General features: G+C 41.2%; 1 protein-coding gene across 1 annotated transcript in view; it reads left to right on the forward strand.

Moving 5' to 3' along the window:
• bmpr1ab (bone morphogenetic protein receptor, type IAb) overlaps nt 1–17,909 on the forward strand; it is a 29,587-nt gene that overhangs the window by 7,838 nt on the left and 3,840 nt on the right. The window contains exons 2-8 of the mRNA XM_056770914.1: nt 22–162; nt 8,093–8,300; nt 16,548–16,719; nt 16,816–16,918; nt 17,021–17,117; nt 17,229–17,325; nt 17,593–17,719. Coding sequence (XP_056626892.1) covers nt 8,231–8,300; nt 16,548–16,719; nt 16,816–16,918; nt 17,021–17,117; nt 17,229–17,325; nt 17,593–17,719 — 666 coding nt within the window. The 5' untranslated portion in view covers nt 22–162; nt 8,093–8,230. The remainder of the gene's footprint in view (nt 1–21; nt 163–8,092; nt 8,301–16,547; nt 16,720–16,815; nt 16,919–17,020; nt 17,118–17,228; nt 17,326–17,592; nt 17,720–17,909) is intronic.

The raw sequence follows: 17,909 nt of genomic DNA on the forward strand, positions 1-17,909 counted from the left end.
TTCCTCACTGTTTCTCTTAAGGTACGAAAAGGATTTTCTGTGAGTCTGGCTTTGCCCTGTACTATTCCAGGCAGAACCATCTTAATGTGGACACTTATGAGTTCGGTTGTCCTGCATTGTAGTATCTACGATCATGTACTTGTGCACTTGCTACCATGTAAGGTAAGAAAACTATTTTAAAAATCGAATAAATCTGATTCATGCTTTCTTTCCCTTTGTCAGCAAATGAATCTTCTAAAGACATTTGGTCTTTGGCCTTTTCTTTTTTTACTGTAAATCAAGGCCTGTTGGATTTTCCATTCCAATTGTTTTATTGTATTGCAATAGGGCAGTGGTTCTCAACTCTGGCCCCCGAGATCCATTTTCCTATCGAGTTTAGCCCCAACTCTAATAAAACACCTTAAGAAGCTAATCAGCGACTTAAGGAACAGACGCGCGTGCTCAACTAAATGTGTGGCTGCGCAGATTGTTTGGCAATACCGCATTAAAGTACCGCTATCTCGGTACTTAAATGTTATACGCTGATAGATTTGCGCAGCACCACATTAAATTGAACGCATCTATTCCTAAAGAGGCTGATTAGCTTGTTCAGGTGTTTTATATCAGAGTTGGGGCTAAACTTGAAAGGAAAATGGATCTTGCGGGCCAGAGTTGAGAACCACTGTTGTAGGGTCACCTCATTTTCAAAAAGCTGACTGCACTGCCAACTTCATTAGTTGTCTCGAATCAGGCGGCTGCAATTTTTCTTTTCCTTTTCTTACCATTTGCTGTATTTTCGGTGGGAGCGTACATCATCCCTGATTACCGAAACCTAGAGATTAACCCTTAACCCTGTGCATGAAACAGAGACAGACCTGCGCAATCAGCAGGTTTCCTGTCTCATAATTATTGGAGCTTGATTGGTCTGTCAGAGACCAGATCCCCCCAAACGTCACAATAATGACCCGTGGACAAATGAGAACTGGGTTTCCATCAAGAGCTGCATACCGCCACACTGACAAGGTCCCCATTAGATCCAGTGTGCTTGGATTTTCTCAGGTACTTTATGGCTTTAACTTTGATTAGACTTTAGTGTGTGTTTAGATTTTCAATCAGGCCATGATGTATTGAGCTGTATGGACCCGAGATGTTTACATGAGGCCGGTGGGATTGCAGGCAGGAGGGAGGGGCTGTTCCACTCAATTGCAGCCACATGTTTGCGAAGGATGTGGAGCTGAACGAGGCCGTGTGATCTGCCAGACTTTAAGCAGGGCCTTCGCCTGTGGGCAGCTCTGAAGTTTTCCTGCGTGTTCCTTTAGCCTCTGCGTTACTGTGGTTTCTGGGCAAACACATTGCCCTGTTGCCGCACAACCTTGCATTTATAAACTGTGCTCCAAGATTTTCGTACAGTCGCTCAGACAAATCTGTTCTTGTACTGACTTATACAGACCACACACGTATACCCAAGTTCAGTCGAGATGGAATATTTGTGCTGGTAGAGGTAGGAAAAGTTTCAAAAGTGCACATAGTGTAATGAAAAGTGACAGGGAGTGTTTTTTAATGTACAACAATATGCTGATGTAGTCATAAAACTGATTTATTTAATTATTAAAACATTTTTGACCCTTTTAACAAAATATTTGTTTAGCTACCTAATTAATGTGATCATGTTTGTCTGTTGTTTTCTGACCTGTTAGCATAATATGTTTGTTAGTGTGTGCCTAGCCTCTTGCTCACATTGGCAAAATCTCTAAATAGTCCACTCCTTTTTTCTATCATCAGGATCTATCAGCATCTATCATCATTTCTTAACATAAGGTCATGTAGGCAGAATGAGTTTCTTGTCATGTTGGATCTAGGATCAAAGTTTCCAGATGTCATGCTTTGTTCTTATGGCTTTACTTAAGACATGAAGCCTTCTACTTGTCTTCCTGCTGCTCTAATTAGGCGAAATCAGGGGAAAGTTGTAAAATGACACATTTTTAATCGTTTAACAGATTGGCCTATTTACTTTGTGGTGGAGACATTTCATTTGAGCTTTTCCATTGGTTAACTCTGGAATGCATCGGTGTAAAATAGGAATACGATGAAGGTATTTTAAAGAGGCAGTCGATTTTTTGTGTGCATTCTTCATGATGAGATACTTCATGTTGAATGGAGCCAAGTGCTTGTTCTTCATTTTAATAACTAACAGTTGTCACGCAATAAACCATGATTTGCTGCTTGCTATTTGATTGGTTGCAGTGGGAATTGGGGAGGGACATTCAATTTCTATAGGGCATTTAATTGGACACATGTTTGTAGTGCAGGATGACTCAACCATGTTTTTGGTCTGTTTTCGCAGAAGAGTTTTTGCCTATAATCTGCTAAAAGTAAAGTCTGCCAACATTTTGGATCGCAAATATAGATTTAAAGCCACATGCACGATACCCAATCCAACTCTACATGAAGAATGCTTGCCACCGATGATAAAAACTCTTTATCGTGCCTCCCCTGTGGAATTTGAGAACAAGTAATGGAAAATTCACCCCTTCCTTTTCTTTGTAATGTCATGCCCTGATGCCTCTTGAAGGAGAGCAGCACAAAGCCTGGAACCAGACAATTTTATGGGGAAAAACAGCCACCACCCCACAGTGATAAGAAAACAGATCCCCAACTGTGCAACAGTATGTTTTCTCAATCTGTACAGATAAGAAAGAAAAATAGCATCCCTTTTAAACACCTCGTGGCAGACATCTTGATTTGAGGGCTCTTGCAAAAACAGTGAAACAGACATTCTGGCAACAAGCTCTGCAGAGTGTGAAAACGATCTGTTTGTAACAGAGGAGCCTCTTGCCGCAGCCATTAAATGCTATGCCTAGAGAATTGCAGATATTGGAGAGCCACGCATGAAGTGCAGTTTCTTGCTTTGCTTTTCAGGGCAACGTCCTTCAGCTCATAACAATTTGCACTTAGTGTTTTGGGGGAAAGGGGGCAATGTCACACTCAATTTTCAGCTAGATGACATGTGTTTCTATACACAGAGGGACAGAGCACTTAGTAATATGGATTTTGGATTCAGAAGGCATTGACAGAGTGGCTTACTCTACGCTGCGGTCTGTGATCTGTCAGGCTGGAATCCATGCTCAAAAATGTCTAGATTAGGAAACTTGGCTCGACTTTTTGAGTAAAAAGTGATTGAGAGATAAACTGCTCGACACTGAATGGTAAAGAATGCGATCCGAACTGCTAAACCGTAGCAGTTTTGTGCGTAATATAAGGTTTCAACTTGCACAGAAGACTGGATTGAAGCCAACATTGCGTGTTCTGTGCAACCACCTAGCGTTATTTTGCGTCTATTCACATCTTAGCATCGTCTTTGTATGTTGTTTACTCGCTCAAATAGTACATTTGGCTTATGGACACTCCTTAAAAGACACAGAATGACAACAGCTTTTGCCGTTTTGCCTATAGAGGTTTTTAAAGATACAAAAATAACAGTAATATGACTGTATAAAATGGATGTTTGCCTAATTTCAACAAATTTTGAATGCCTCGTTTTCCATTATCAAATTGTGTCATGCAATATAATCAGCATTATATCGGCCATGCTCTTCAGACCAGTTTACCAACTTTCTTCCTATAGTACACACCAATAGTACCCCTTTTGGATGTCTTCCTAATCAAACAACACCTGATTCAACACATCACCTCATTGGTACAGTCCTTCAAAACCTGATATGGGTGTGTCAGAAAATGAAGACATCCTAAATGTGTACCATCTGTGTGCTTTAGAAGCCAGGCTGAGGAACTACTCCAGATATTAACATTGGCATTTCAACAATAGAATAAAATATTAGAATCCCAAAATGCTACCCAACTGGTCCTGCAAAAACCAGTATAGCTTCATTCAATACAAATCCATGCAGAAGTTATGTACACTATAGATATTTTGGACATTTTCTGTATGTCCAGCACAGCCTGTCTGTAACTGTAGAATGTGGTGAGCTGTCCAGAAATGGACCTCCCAAACATATGCCTCGGTGACGTGCGTGGCCCTTTGTGGAGATCTAGGCTACATTTGGGTATGGAATGTGCAGGAGTGTGTGCATCTGCTCAAACAAAGCCTTATTTTCAGCTCTGTGTTGTAATTACAGACCAGGATGATTCTTTTCGTCTTGTGAACCCGCAGCAGCCTGTGTGCAAGTTTCCCAGGATCCACTCAGTGCTTAAAAGTCAAAATAGTGTTTACAGCAGTATGTGTGAGCCACAATAACAAAACACCTAATATGTGAAGTTTGTGTGTAAAGTGTGCAATAAATAAATAAAATATTGTCACCGCCGTGCAGTGTACATGCGCAGCCTAGTGCTTGAGTTGCTTGCACATTGGTTACCTTTTGTACTGCTTATGTGTGGGGGTTGTGTGTTTCTGTAAATACACACCTGTGCGTATATAGGCGATTAATAAACAAGGTATATTTTGGGCTTTACTTTTATAAAAATCTGAGGAAATGTTATGCATAGACTTGACATTCCAGAGAGGGCTACGGTACGTCCCAGCAGAGCTTCCAGTCTGGTGCTCGTCTAGACATTTGGGTCGATGGGAGTTGGACTTTCCCGTCCTATAAAGAGGGAAAGTACTAGTTGCATGTTGTGTAAAGTCAAATGCATCAATACTTTTACTATTTTAAAATACTACAGAAGAGTTAGAATATACTTTTACAGATCATTTGAAAACATCCTTGTTAACATACAAAAAGTTAAACCAAAACAGAAGTTAAGACATTGGCTGGTAATAAATGTGCTCTTTCGGCACTATTTCAATAAAATAAAATTTACATAGAAAATTTTGTCTGGTGATGTATATGGACCAAGAACAAATATTCTGAAATATGTCTGACTTCTCTAGACCCTCAGTAATAAACTGAGGTCTGGTTTCACACCTTAAGCCAGGACTAACGCTTAGTTAGATAAGTAAATCTAAATTACTTTTATAAAAATGCCCTAGTAAAAACATTACTGGTGTACATCTTGAGAAAAAACAATAGCATATCGACATATTTTAAGATGTTTTAACATGTTTAAGTGCCTGTCATTTTTGTGTTAAGACTGCTCAAACATGCATTTTAGCCTGGGACTAGCCTTAAACCTTGTCTGTGAAATCGGGCAAGAATGAAGGAAAGACTTCAACTCCACATGGGTGATTGAAGGAGTCCTCGGTTGACTATACTTACCACCATCAGTGTTTTCTTGAACCCACACTGTCTGGATACAGCGTCTGTTTCGCCAAAACTACCTCCGCCCTCGCTTTCCTTCCTTTGAACTTTCTGCATGTTACAACCTCATTTTACTTTTGTATTTATCCCCCGAGAAAGATTTGATTCTATCCACCTACATTCTTTCCTCACTCTGAAAATAAGATTCCCCAAGTTCTTTGCTAGCACGTCTATATTTCCCAGTAAGCCCAGTCATATTTCCATTAGCGTGTTCTGTGTCTCTTGAGGGTTGTTCAGACATTTGATAAGCCGCAGATACAAACCGAAAACGGGTTGCAGATGTGTGTGTGAGGGAGAGAGCCCAAAGGCAGGCTATATGAGAGCTATGCCGGTAGAAGCGCATGACGGAAATTTTGAAAGAGCCGAGACCAGCAGGGAATGATAGATAGATGAGGGCTGAGAAAGAAAGGGGTAGAGTACAGAGAAGAAGTGCAGCAGGAGGTTTGCATGGAGATTGCTCTACAGGAACGTTTCAGTATTCTTATGGTAATTCAGCCTTGGATGAGCCTCAGAAGCAGCCAAGCAAACAATGCGAATGGAGCCAGGAAGTCTGCTCTCCCTGCTGGCCGGCGTGACTCGAGAGGCAGGCAAGGCGCTGGGCTGCCTGCAAGGAGGGGCCCCCAGGAGGGGCCAGGGAAACGCATGCCAGCACACATATCCACATACCACGTTCACTACATCTGAGATATATGGTGAACTATGGTCAAATCCACTGTATGTTGTGATGAGCAAGACCATGTCAAAATGTCAAATTCATTATAAGCATCAATTCGTTTATAGTTGTACTCATGACACTTCTTATATCAAGATTATATTGAAATTCAAGTTGTCTTTGCATTTCCCTCAGTTTTTGTCTACGCTTTGAATTGTAAGATTTCATGAACAGTGGTTTTTGTGCTTGTTTATTCAGCAAGCACGTACATCAATCACAACCACAGACTTAGCAGGATAACTAAAGTGATCCCTCTGGTTGTTAATCTCACCTGCCTTTCCAAAAACCCGTCTGAAAGGGGATGTTTGGCGTCTTGCGGTTATCCTTTTCTATTACACGGACTTACCTGAACAAACAAAGATATTCAAAGGCCCTGTCAATGCAGCATTATCTGTGGGAAACTAGTGACACAGCTTGCTCTGTTCTTCCTCAGATTTCTGTCTCCAGAGTGACTTCCCCTTTCAAGCATCATATGATTGCCGATTGGGGGAATGCCTTCCCAGAAACCACATGGCATGCCTCAGTGATTTGCTATAAGGTGTGGTTATTCTATATGGTGGCTATAGTTCCTCTACCTTTTACCCGATTCTCCTATTCCTCCGGTCTTTTATCCTTTCAAAGTTAATAAATGAAGAACTTTCCTCTGAAAGAATGGAGAGTGAAGCTAGAAAATTGTGCCATTTATCTTACAGCCCGTAGAAATCTTTTTGATTTATTTAAAGTCCCTCTGCTATAGTGATTCATGCCAGCGAAAGGCCTTGATGCTAGCACAATCTTTCTTTGGTGATCTTTGTAATTTGGAGAAGATACATTTTGATTTTTCCCCCTTCCCGTTTCCTTTGTCTTTGTTCGATTTTGTGTGGTGTTGTGTATTTTGTGTGTGGTGGTGTGACGTTGTGTTGGAGGTGGTTTTGCTCACAGATGGAATTGTAAGTGTCAGAGTTGTTCATCTTTCAGTGGACTTCCTGTCCTCAGGCCGTTTCCTCACTGACTAGTACTGGCATGTTATTATCGACCTTAAATTCTCAAAAGGTCTACTTAAACCAAGGGCAAAAAAACAGGGAACAAAATAGGGCACAATATATTTAAATGGTCTAGATATTGCAAATGTGCAAAGCACAATATGCATATCACTATGGTTTGCAAAACTTATTTAGCAAATTCTTAAAGTTTTCTGGAGTCCAAGCTTTAGACTAAGCTAAAGAGATTTTGTCTTATGTGTGGGAGATCGTCAATGACCAGAAAGCATGCGAAACACATTTATAACATTGTCAGCGTTTGAATAAATGTGAATATAGTTTAAATTGATTTTGATATTGAACTTGATATTGTTTATCACATTATTAAGCAAGTTATTGCATTTTCTTCAATATTGTGCAGTTTAAAATAAAAAGTTTACAACAGTTTATGTGCACGTTACACTTCAAGGTTACATTTTATTGTTGTTCCTCAGTAACCAGTAAGAGAAGCCAGTGTGAACGTAACGTTAATTGTGTTGCAAGTAAAAGTCGCACCGTGCCGTATTGTCTCGTACGTTTTCTGTGGTTGAGTCAGTGAAACCTGTTGCAGTTGTATCTCTCTATCGTTTCCTCCATGGTCATGTGGCTCTCCGGCCTGTCTTAAGGGGTCCTCATGATCCATAGGAGCCCTGCCATTGTTTTCCCATTACCCAAGAGTCAGGGAAGTGTGAAAAGTAGGTCGCAGGTCGGCCCTCTTTGTCCCCCTTGGCCAAATGAAAAGTGACAGACACTGACCCCCTCTCGGCGGCTGTTAATTCAGGCCCCCGGTTCCGCGGAGCCACTTGGAGCCACTAATTGCATGGAGACAAGAAGGAACTATGAGAGAGCAGACACATTATGTTATTAACGCTGGACAGAACCCAACATCGTCCGCTTGAATGGGACACTACTTAAGCTGGTTTCTAGATTCAAGAGCCGCCATTCCACAGTTATGGACCGGGGTCAGGCTCATTGTGTCATGGTGCTAGGATGGATTCAGAGATTAATTCGGAGGGGAGTTTGAAAACCACCATGGTCCTCTGTATTGAGGTTGCATTGTTTATTTCCGCAACAGAGCAAGAGATGCAAGCAATACATCGGGATGATGGATTTACAACATTTAATAACTGTCCTTCTCTTCATTACAGGGGCTTAAACAAGAGGAGGCTGTAAAGAGTTATTGAAACTTCATTCCGCGTCCAGAATTTTTCTCAATCAAGTTGCCTTCAAAGACGATCGGCCACCACGACACGACAGCCACGCATTTCTGCATCTCGTCCAACAGGATGAAAAGCAACTCTGTCTTCTTCCTCTCCATTTTAGGAGCTGGTGTTCTCATCTCCCTACAGGTCGAGGGTAAGTCTGTTGCTTTATTCTAAAGTGTCTACATTTGACCATCGGTTTCTCCTCAGAGGACCAAACGGATGCTTGGCCGTATCAGTTTGTTTGAAGCAGAGTGAATGTTTTCTATCACAACCCACCGTAGCAAACAAAAATGTGTTTTGTTTGTTAGAGGGAAGCAAAAACTGAAGATGACTTAAAGGGTCGTCTGTTTTCTTTCAACTGGATGCAGAATAGCAGTATTTATAATACAAAGCAGATTGAGGCCGTATGAGAACTGATTTACCCTTATTTGGATGATACCAAGTGTTTGCGGAAGCTGCCTGTTTTAATGGATGGCGGCCTTCAAAAACACAGCACGAGTAATGATCTTTCTTTAAATTCCCATCAGGCCCGGGAAGTGGAATCTGTCTGTTCACATTTAAGATGCATTAGCAAACAAACTCCCCCTGCTAGGATATCCAGGCAAATTAAATTTCATTTTATTGATTCAATGCCTTTCTGATCTTCTCTTCGTGGGTCGGTAGTAATGAAGGGGTTGTTTCCATTTTAGGTGAATGCAGGCTGGAGGAACTGTTTTTTTTTTTCTCATGAGACACTGTATAAGAATGTAATGGCCACCATCAGAGGCAGCAGTGTGGCATTTATGCAGACATCGGGTCGGCCATTCATACACTCAGCAGAGCTTTCTGTGATTGTAATGTGAGAATACACATCTTGATGTTGAGATTTGAATAGACCTTTGGCTTCACATTTGGATATGCAGGGAAACAATAGGATGGTAATCAGTCAATTGGTTTGGAATTGTGTTGGTGTGTTAAGGGGAGGAAGGGTGTTGTTTGAATGTCAAGGGGGGAGTACATTTGTGTGTTTTAAGTGAATGCTGTTTTTCCTTCAGGGGTTTGCAATGATATGCTAATGTGGTAATTGTGTTGTGAAGAGACTTGATGTTGAGTGTTGACAATACAGGTTGCCACTTCAGCTTTCAACAAATGTTTAGAAATCGGGACACTAGGTGAACTGTTATATTATAAAAACCTGAGTGTCAACATATTATGTAGTTTATTGCGTCATATTTTATGCGATCTAGAAGTTTTCCAGGCCATGAAACAACACTCAGCAATTTTGTCACGGTCCACCCATGTTTCTTGAAAATAGTAGATGCTTTGTTTACTTTTGACTCGAGTGTGTTAATTTCCAACTGATATCAAACTATTCGTTTCTGTTTAGTTCTGCCAAATTGTCTTCCTATTTTTAGAAATGATATTTGATAAGTCATAAACGCGGCCTATTTTCAGCAACAGGAAGGCCATGGGAGAGGGCTTTTTCTGCTCTCAAGAATGAGAAATATGACTATCGAGCTAGAAGAAATGGATGGAAAGATATTAAGATGTACTTGACCTAGTAGGGTAAAAAAATGTCACAAGCTTATTACTTTCATATAGAGTAAAGCTTGAAATATTGCATACTAGAATAAAGAAGTGCGTCACATGGTGTGGGACTGCATTCTACATCATAAATTTTATGCATGTTCTTGTACTTTGAAATAGGTTTTAGTGTTGTTTTTATGAAATCACAGACGTTCTTTTTGTTCAATGTAGTTGGACACACTTTTATCTTTATGAGTAGTTGGGGTGGTCACTGTCTGAATGTTTCGCAAGGCAAACATCTTTAAATATATTCTTCTGCTGCCGTTTTCCTCCCCACCCAGGAACAAAAGAAGAAATGGGCAGTGGAAGGGATTTTTACACTAGTAAAGTCAACCAGAGCTTTTTTGACAAAGAATAGCTACGCTCGGCCATTGCAGAGGTTTCTGTTAAAAACTAAGAGAGACTCGGTGACGTGAGATGAGTTAAACTACACATGAATGTTGTTAAGCGTGTTTTTGTTTCTCCTGAATGTTTATCTGTGGTCAGGTCACTGCCTGACACAGAATGCATATGGCTGCAAGTTTCTTTGATAAATGTCACATCATTCAACACGTCTGACGCTGGCTTTCAATTCCCTGCTAATAAATAAACATGGTGGATCTTTCCTCAGGAAGGTGAGGCTGAGCTTTGGCCTCGTAGCTAAGAAACCTGGCAGTACAAGGTCCTAGTTACTTGATTCCAAGTAGGCTGAAATATAACTACTAAATTAGGTATTATGCATGTACAAGCGCACACAAAAACGCATGCTGCAAAACACAATTGTAGGGGTTTATGCAATGTTAAATTTCAGTTATGTAAATGTTTGTTCCATTGCTACCGTGACTCTTTATCGCTGCCCTCATTTCCCATTCTACACCACACTGGGCGGCTTGCCCGAGCCCTACTACAGGAAGCATGTTGAGTCTATTGTTGGTGCTCTGAGTTTCCCTGACACTTTAACCGTTTCCTGTATTGCGCTGGCTGTCAGGTATCTGACTAAATGCACACAGCCGCCCGGAAATAATCATTACTGTCGGAATAGGAGGGCCGCTGTCGTTGTGCGTGACTGTGTTTCCTTGTTTTCATAGACTGCAGGTTTTAAAGCATTGGATTATAAGACTATATCGAACTCTTTTACACTGACATGTGTGCATGCTTGTGAGCATGTGTTTGGCAGGGGCCTGTTAAAGGCGTTCTCAACTCTCACTTTTACAACTTGGGCTGTTGGGCGCTTGGCTCTAGAGGTGTCTCCGAGCCCATTAGATGGTAACTTTCATAAAGGCAGCCAACTTTATTGGTCTGTGTCAGGCAGGCTGTTGTTTTCCACATGTTCCCTTCATTTGGGTTTTAACAAGCCGGTCTTCAAATAGTGGAGGATTACGTGCTGGAAGATTTCGCCCTGAAATGGGAGCCCCCGTCCAGGAACATGCGATAATTATAATGACGGTTATTAAATAGATGAAAGTAAATAAATAATAATGGCAGGTTCAGGTTAATGGGGACTTAAAGCTCAAGCTGTTCCTGCTAGATTGCACCCTACAGCCACATTGTTCAGTTTCTTTGTTGCCTAGGCTGTCAGAAGGCAACAAGACGTTTTGAATAACCGGTGTATTAATGAAATACATGTCTGCTTTCATATGTACTCGTCCTTCAGGGATATATGATTCACATGTTTTTTCTAATGGGTACCCAGGAGAGTATTTTGAAAGGAGGACGTCTGCAGGATTTTGGTGTTTTTATTTACTCCCCTACGTTTCTTCTTCAGGCACTGTGAAGCTTGACACTGAAAACTAGCGTCTTGATTATAGGCTTGTGATCCAAACGCCCTCGTTGAGACTCTGCTGGATCATTGCATCATTTCCTGTTAAGTCTTACTGTAGCGCTGTAGAAATAACAGCCACAACAGACACACGAGGACTGAGATGTTTTCATTTTTCCCCTGGTTTATTTTTAATTTTTCAAGCAAGTACTTTTGTTTCAAGGACGTAAATTATATTATTTTAGATGTAAACATACATTTACAGGGTGAGCAACTTGCATGTAATTTTGCTGACACTTTTGTAGCAGGCAGCAATGAGACGCAGCTGGCCCGTTCATGAAGGTGTGAACTCGACATCTTTAAGGATCCGAGCGCCCATATTCTCTCCTCACCTTATGACCAGCCTCCCATTACACCTTCAAATGTGACTCAGGGTTGCCTGTTCTACCCTTGATTTTAATAGGGTCAAAGCCCAGATGTTTTTACCTGGAGATGACAGTTAAAGCATGAAACACAGCCTCAAGTTTGGCGTGATATTTAAACTTTTGGCTTTACATGTTTTGCTTCTTAAGCAGCACCTGGGTTTTTATTTATATTGTTTTTATGTGTCTGTTTTTTAACTTGCTGACCTGTCAGTCATTGACTTTACAGGCTGGACTTCATATGTGATGAAAGATATTTGAAGAATGATGGTAATCGAACAACTGCGGTTTCCATTGACTTCTATTGTATGGACACAAAACCAATGCAAGTCAATGGGTACCACTGTCGTTCTATTACCAACATTCTTCAAAATATCTTCTTTTGTGTTCCGCAGAAGAAAGTCATACAAGTTTGAAATGAAAAGAGGAAAAGTAAATGATGACAGCATTTTCATTTTTAGGTGAACTATCCCTTTAAGCTAGGGTGATGTAAAGGCTAAAAATAAATAATATTAATTCAAGTAACCAAGCAAATATTTTATGACCTTCATGGTAAAATTTAAGTCATAAGTTAATACAAATTTAACTGTAAATATTAGAATTTGATGTACTTTCCTGGCTCCATATGGAGTGCCTTTCAGGTGTGGCATGTTTTGGCCACGCGTGTGGAAATAGAGGCTGAGAGAGAACAGGCGCTACTGTCTCTTTAAGAGGCTGGTGCTCGACTCCAAGCCGAGCTGCCTTCAGGCTGGGAGAATGCGGTCAGCAGTACTCATTACTGCCTGAGTACTGCCAGACCTCAGACTCCACGGTGACGGCGAGCCAGAATCAAGCACACATGTAGGAGCACGACGAGGCTCCGAAGCTCCGTCTCCCCAAGCCAAGGAAAAACACTGAGAGGGGAAAATGTGTTCAGTGGCTTCATGCCGTCAGTGAATCACTGAGAGGTTCTTTAGAAGAGATCTGCTCTGATTTAGTAACCCTCCTGGCTCGAAATCAGCTTTATTTGTTCCGATAACATTCCTGAGTTCTGTGGTTGTTTGTGTTGGAACTGTTGTGGTTGCGGGAATTCTGCTTGTTCTTATCTGTTCAGCTGTTAGGACGTGTAGGTCTCAACACATCATAACAGATTTACCTGCCTTAAAGATTCTTAAAACGGCCCTAACACACAGCAATCAATTAATCTTGAGTACCTATTGAGCAGTATTGCATACGTCGTATCTTCGAAAAGTATTTAGATTGATCACATTTATAAATGATAGATACAGCGGTACGGTTACTTCCGAAATCATACGCCGTGTGCGGGGGGGAGGGGTAGGCTGAACTAAAGCACATTGTCAACAAAACACAGACATCAGTTTCACTCACCACATGAGGTTCATGTCCGGCATCTTTTAGCGCTGGGACGGCTCCATATTTCAGTTTCAAACGATCTCTAAATCTAGCGTTATATCCACAGTTTATAAAACATTCATCACTCAAATGCAGTGAAAAACAAACACCTGAACTTCGAGAACGTATGCTCTCTCTCTAACTCCTGCAAACAAGTGAAAGTGACGTCTGCGCATGCTCCTTCTACTGCACTCCATGCTGCCGCGTAAAAAAATTGTTACAAAACTGTTTTATTTGTTCGAAGAACACTTTCAGAAACCTTTACGATCACTGGGGGAATGTATCGAGCACAGAAATACTACGTTATATACCCAACTAGTTTTTTTGACAAGTTGACCATTAGAAGCATTAGAAGACAGCACGTCTAACATAGTAAAGCACCCCTTTAAAAACAGCCCGTGTTCTGGCTTCGTCGTTCACATTCCTGCAATTTACAGGCCTCTCGCTGAGCTAATGAGAATGGAAATAGCAGGGCTTTGTGAGGGATACAAACCTGAGGACTCGCAGAAGGTTTCGTCTGTTTTTCTTTTCCCTGTCTCTCGTCCGTGATGTTTATGTTACCGGCTTCCACCTCCATTATCGCGCCGGGCCCTGTTTGACAGCAAAGGCGCCTGGACTAAACTGTGAGGTGATCAAAGATGTAAGATCAAATGCTTTCGGCATGTATTTTACAATTCACCCGTAATGGGGGCCGTGGGACGCCTTCAAGGCTTCAAGCGCATTTCTCTAATGCAGAAAACCGAATCCTGACACATAAACAGAAGATTTATATCGCAGGAACTATGCACATGAATGGAACGGCCTGACTTTTATGATAAATTACACTAGAGAGGGAAAATCCTGTGTGTGTGTGTGTGTGTGTGAGAGAGAGAGAAAAATAGTCACACAAGAGTTCGATGGTGTTCAGGAAACAATAGACTTGAATGTTTTTGATAAATCTTCAGAGCTTAGTCTATCAGCTTGTGTCGGTTGACCCGGTCTTCAACCTCAGATTTACACACAGTAATCCCATCTCTCTCGTTCCTAGTCTGCGCTTTCACTTTCTCTCGTAATCCCACTTCTCAGCATTTCACCCTCGGGCCATCGAGCATAAAGCTATCCTGACAAGTTCTTGTGTAAGCGTCACTCCACAAATTGACTCTGTGTGGAGTAACACTTTATTTGTTTTTGTCACATGTTCCAGATTTTCTCTCAACATAACTGAATACAGCAACTGCATTGCGAGCCGTGCTTTTGTTCCTGGAGTGAGACTCTTTGTATTTCAGATTGCGTCCAGATGGGTGAATCTTAGAAAACCTGCGTAAAACTTGTAATATGTTTATATATGATTGACACGGCTGTACCCCATTTGTGAAATGCATTGCATTTACATTTTTGCATTTGCCCGACATTTGTATCCAAAGCAACCTTCAGTGCATTTAGGATATACATTGTAAACCAATTTAGTGTTTCTGAGATCGTAGAACAAGCTTTTTAATCCTCGCCCTCATGTGCAAAGTCTTTATTTTTCCCGAGGCTTATATCATCCCTTACGGTTTAAAGCTTCTTGGCTCCTTGCTGCTTTGTTATCAGGCTGTATATCAGTTTAGTGGTCTCCACCCCAGCTGATACGGCTAGAGGTGTCGCTGCTGTATAAATGTGCCGATACCAGCTAGGATCTCCCAACTATATTGAGTTTGTCCTTTATACACCTGCCCATCTAGACTATTATTCTGAACCCTTGAGATGAGTCTGAAAATAGAGGCCTCTCCTCTCATTTCCGTCTGATGTTTATGTTAAATGTCACAGAGATGTAGGGTAGACCTAAAGGAATCTCAGACCCGGGGCAAATCGGAGGCACAGCTCTCGTAATGAGATCCTAGACGTGGAATGTTGTGTTTCGCTAAACGGCAGCATGCCTGTTTTACTGCGGGCTTATTTTGATGGGGTTTATTCCTCCAGAAGGCCTGCCCTGACCTGCAGAATGAGCAGAAGAGCTTTAAGAGGAAGCACCCGTAGCAATTCTCAACACATGAGTCTTTGTGCTCAGGGCTGTAGGCACCCTGCCTGTCTACATCAAACACACTCGGACGGATCAGGTTACCTCGTTGAGAAATTGCCATGTCTCTCTTTCTTTTTTTGTCCTAGTTTTAATCCTTGTCTATCTGTTATACTCGCTGGCTGTTGTGATAAGCATCCTGCATGTGTGTGTATAGACTGTTTCATCGGACACGTGTGCTTGACCCCCAGTTTACTTCTGGTTTGTGTTTGGCTAGTTTCTTATAATATAACTATTCATATTTTAATTTATTTATGTTAATAATTTGTATTATTATCTTACTGTATAATAATTGTATTAAATAAACGATTTTGTTGTATGTTCATTTTATTAAATAACAATGTGTTGAATGGGTCCTGTAGTTTGGTCGCATTTAAAGAAACCATATGGTACATATGGTGATCTTGCGGTTGAGCTTGGTCTCAAAATATTAGAGAGTCAAGTTTTGCCAAGTAACTGTTCTTCTCAGTTTCTTGTGATTGTTATCGGAAATAATCAACAGGCACTCTGTTGTTTGTGAATGTGTACAGGAAGTCACAAAAGTACGCATGCGCAGTAACATTTCTTTGTTGTTGAGATGAAAGCGTCTATATGTTTATGTGTATATATGTATAGTCAGTACCCATGTAAAGTGTAAAAGGTCCAGTGTTTGAAATTTAGTGGCATCTAGTGGTGAGATTGCAAATTGCAACCAAAGGCTCACTCCACCCTTTCCCCCTCCCTTTCGAAGCAATATGCACACATGCAAACTTAGCTAAAGGTTATAAAATCATAACGCTTCCTTTTGGACAAGCATTCAGACATCAGTCAGCTTCAAACAATATGTTTTTGCTCCTACAATTTACACATTCATAAATATCTACATACTACATCAACAATGTTTGGCATCAAGGGAATGATCATGACAGAAAGACAGTTCTGTACTGGACTTTAACTGTGAGCAGCTGATGTAAATTAACCAGAAAATGATATCGGCTTTAATCTATCGGCCTAAAGTTTATTATTGGCCGATACCGATAACATTTAAAATGACCATTTATCAGCCGATACCGATATGGGCGATAATTTATCGTGCATCCCTATTCTGAAGACATAGTTATGGATATTATATTGCAATTCTGACCTATTGCAATAGACCTTTCAAAACAATTACACACAGGACCTTTAATACAGTTATATGAATCAACATCTGTCCTAAAGGCAGTCACATTAATAACTGCCATGTCTATTCCTACTTTCTAGGTGGGCAAAACCCTGACTACGTGCTCCACGGCACTGGTGTCAAGCCTGGGTCGGATCCAAAGAAATCACAGTCAGGTGACGGATCCACGGTGGCCCCCGAGGACGCAGCACGTTTCCTTAGCTGCTACTGCTCGGGCCACTGTCCTGAAGATGCGACGAACAACACCTGCGAGTGAGTGAACACACACGTTACACCTGTGCAAACCTGCACTTCCTCTAGCTGCTCAGCTCAGAACACTGATTTAATGGTCTTTTTGTCTCCACAAAGGACAAACGGCCAGTGTTTTGCCATCATAGAGGAGGACGAAAACGGCGAAGTTGTCCTCACCTCAGGCTGCATGAGATACGAGGGCTCGCACTTTCAGTGCAAGGTAATGCATGAACACAGGAGTCCAGAAACATAAGTGCATAACAGTGGATGTTGTTGATCTAAACAGTTGTGATGAACTGCAGCATGTGGTTATTTTTTTCAGGACTCTCCGAATGCACAGCCCAGACGGACCATCGAGTGCTGTTCCACTGATTTTTGTAACAGAGATCTTCAGCCCACACTTCCACCAGTTGTACCTAGTAAGTTGCACATCTGTTTATCCATCCAACGCCCTTAATACACTCTTTTGAGTGTGTTTATAGTTTAAATCCCTCGCTCATTTCAGTGTCTGTGTTCTCTCATTGTCTCAGAGCCCCCTTTGTGGAATGCCCACTTGCTGGCCTTTCTAGTCTCTGTGATTGTGTGCTGCTTTACTCTGGTCACAATAACCGTGGTGTGTTACTACAGGTGAGACGTTATTAAATGACTTGTTCAGCTGTTGAAATAAAAAAAAAGGTGCACTTAAGACACTGTTAATAATTAACCAGCATACGGATATATGCTCGTCTACTTTAGATAGTCGTGTTAATTTGGCACCTCTTTTAGTTTACTGATATACATCGATTTGTAGGTCTTATTAATAAGTGACTAAGGCCTTGTTGGACTGATAATGTAATGTGATATATTGTGATGAATATTGTGGTGACTTAAAGCTCTGTGTGTCGGTTTGCACAGGTATAAGCTGCAGACAGGACGGAGACGGTACCTGGAGCCGGATGAGGCCTTCATCCCTGAGACAGAATCTATTAAAGAACTCATTAGTCAGTCCAGCACTGGCTCTGGTTCAGGGCTCCCCCTGCTGGTGAGACACTGTTTCTGAACATGCTTTTTTTACAGCTAACATAAAAACGCATAAAGTTCACCTGATTTTCTTAATGCCTGGGTTTGTTGTTAAAAATTTTGAAAGCAATCGTTTCAGGAATACTGTTGTTACTTTCCTTTTTATCTGAAATGTTTTAGTCTCATTTTACGTTGACGTTACAATATTAGCA

This window comes from Triplophysa dalaica, chromosome 17 (assembly GCF_015846415.1).
Source record: "Triplophysa dalaica isolate WHDGS20190420 chromosome 17, ASM1584641v1, whole genome shotgun sequence".
NCBI lineage: Eukaryota > Metazoa > Chordata > Actinopteri > Cypriniformes > Nemacheilidae > Triplophysa > Triplophysa dalaica.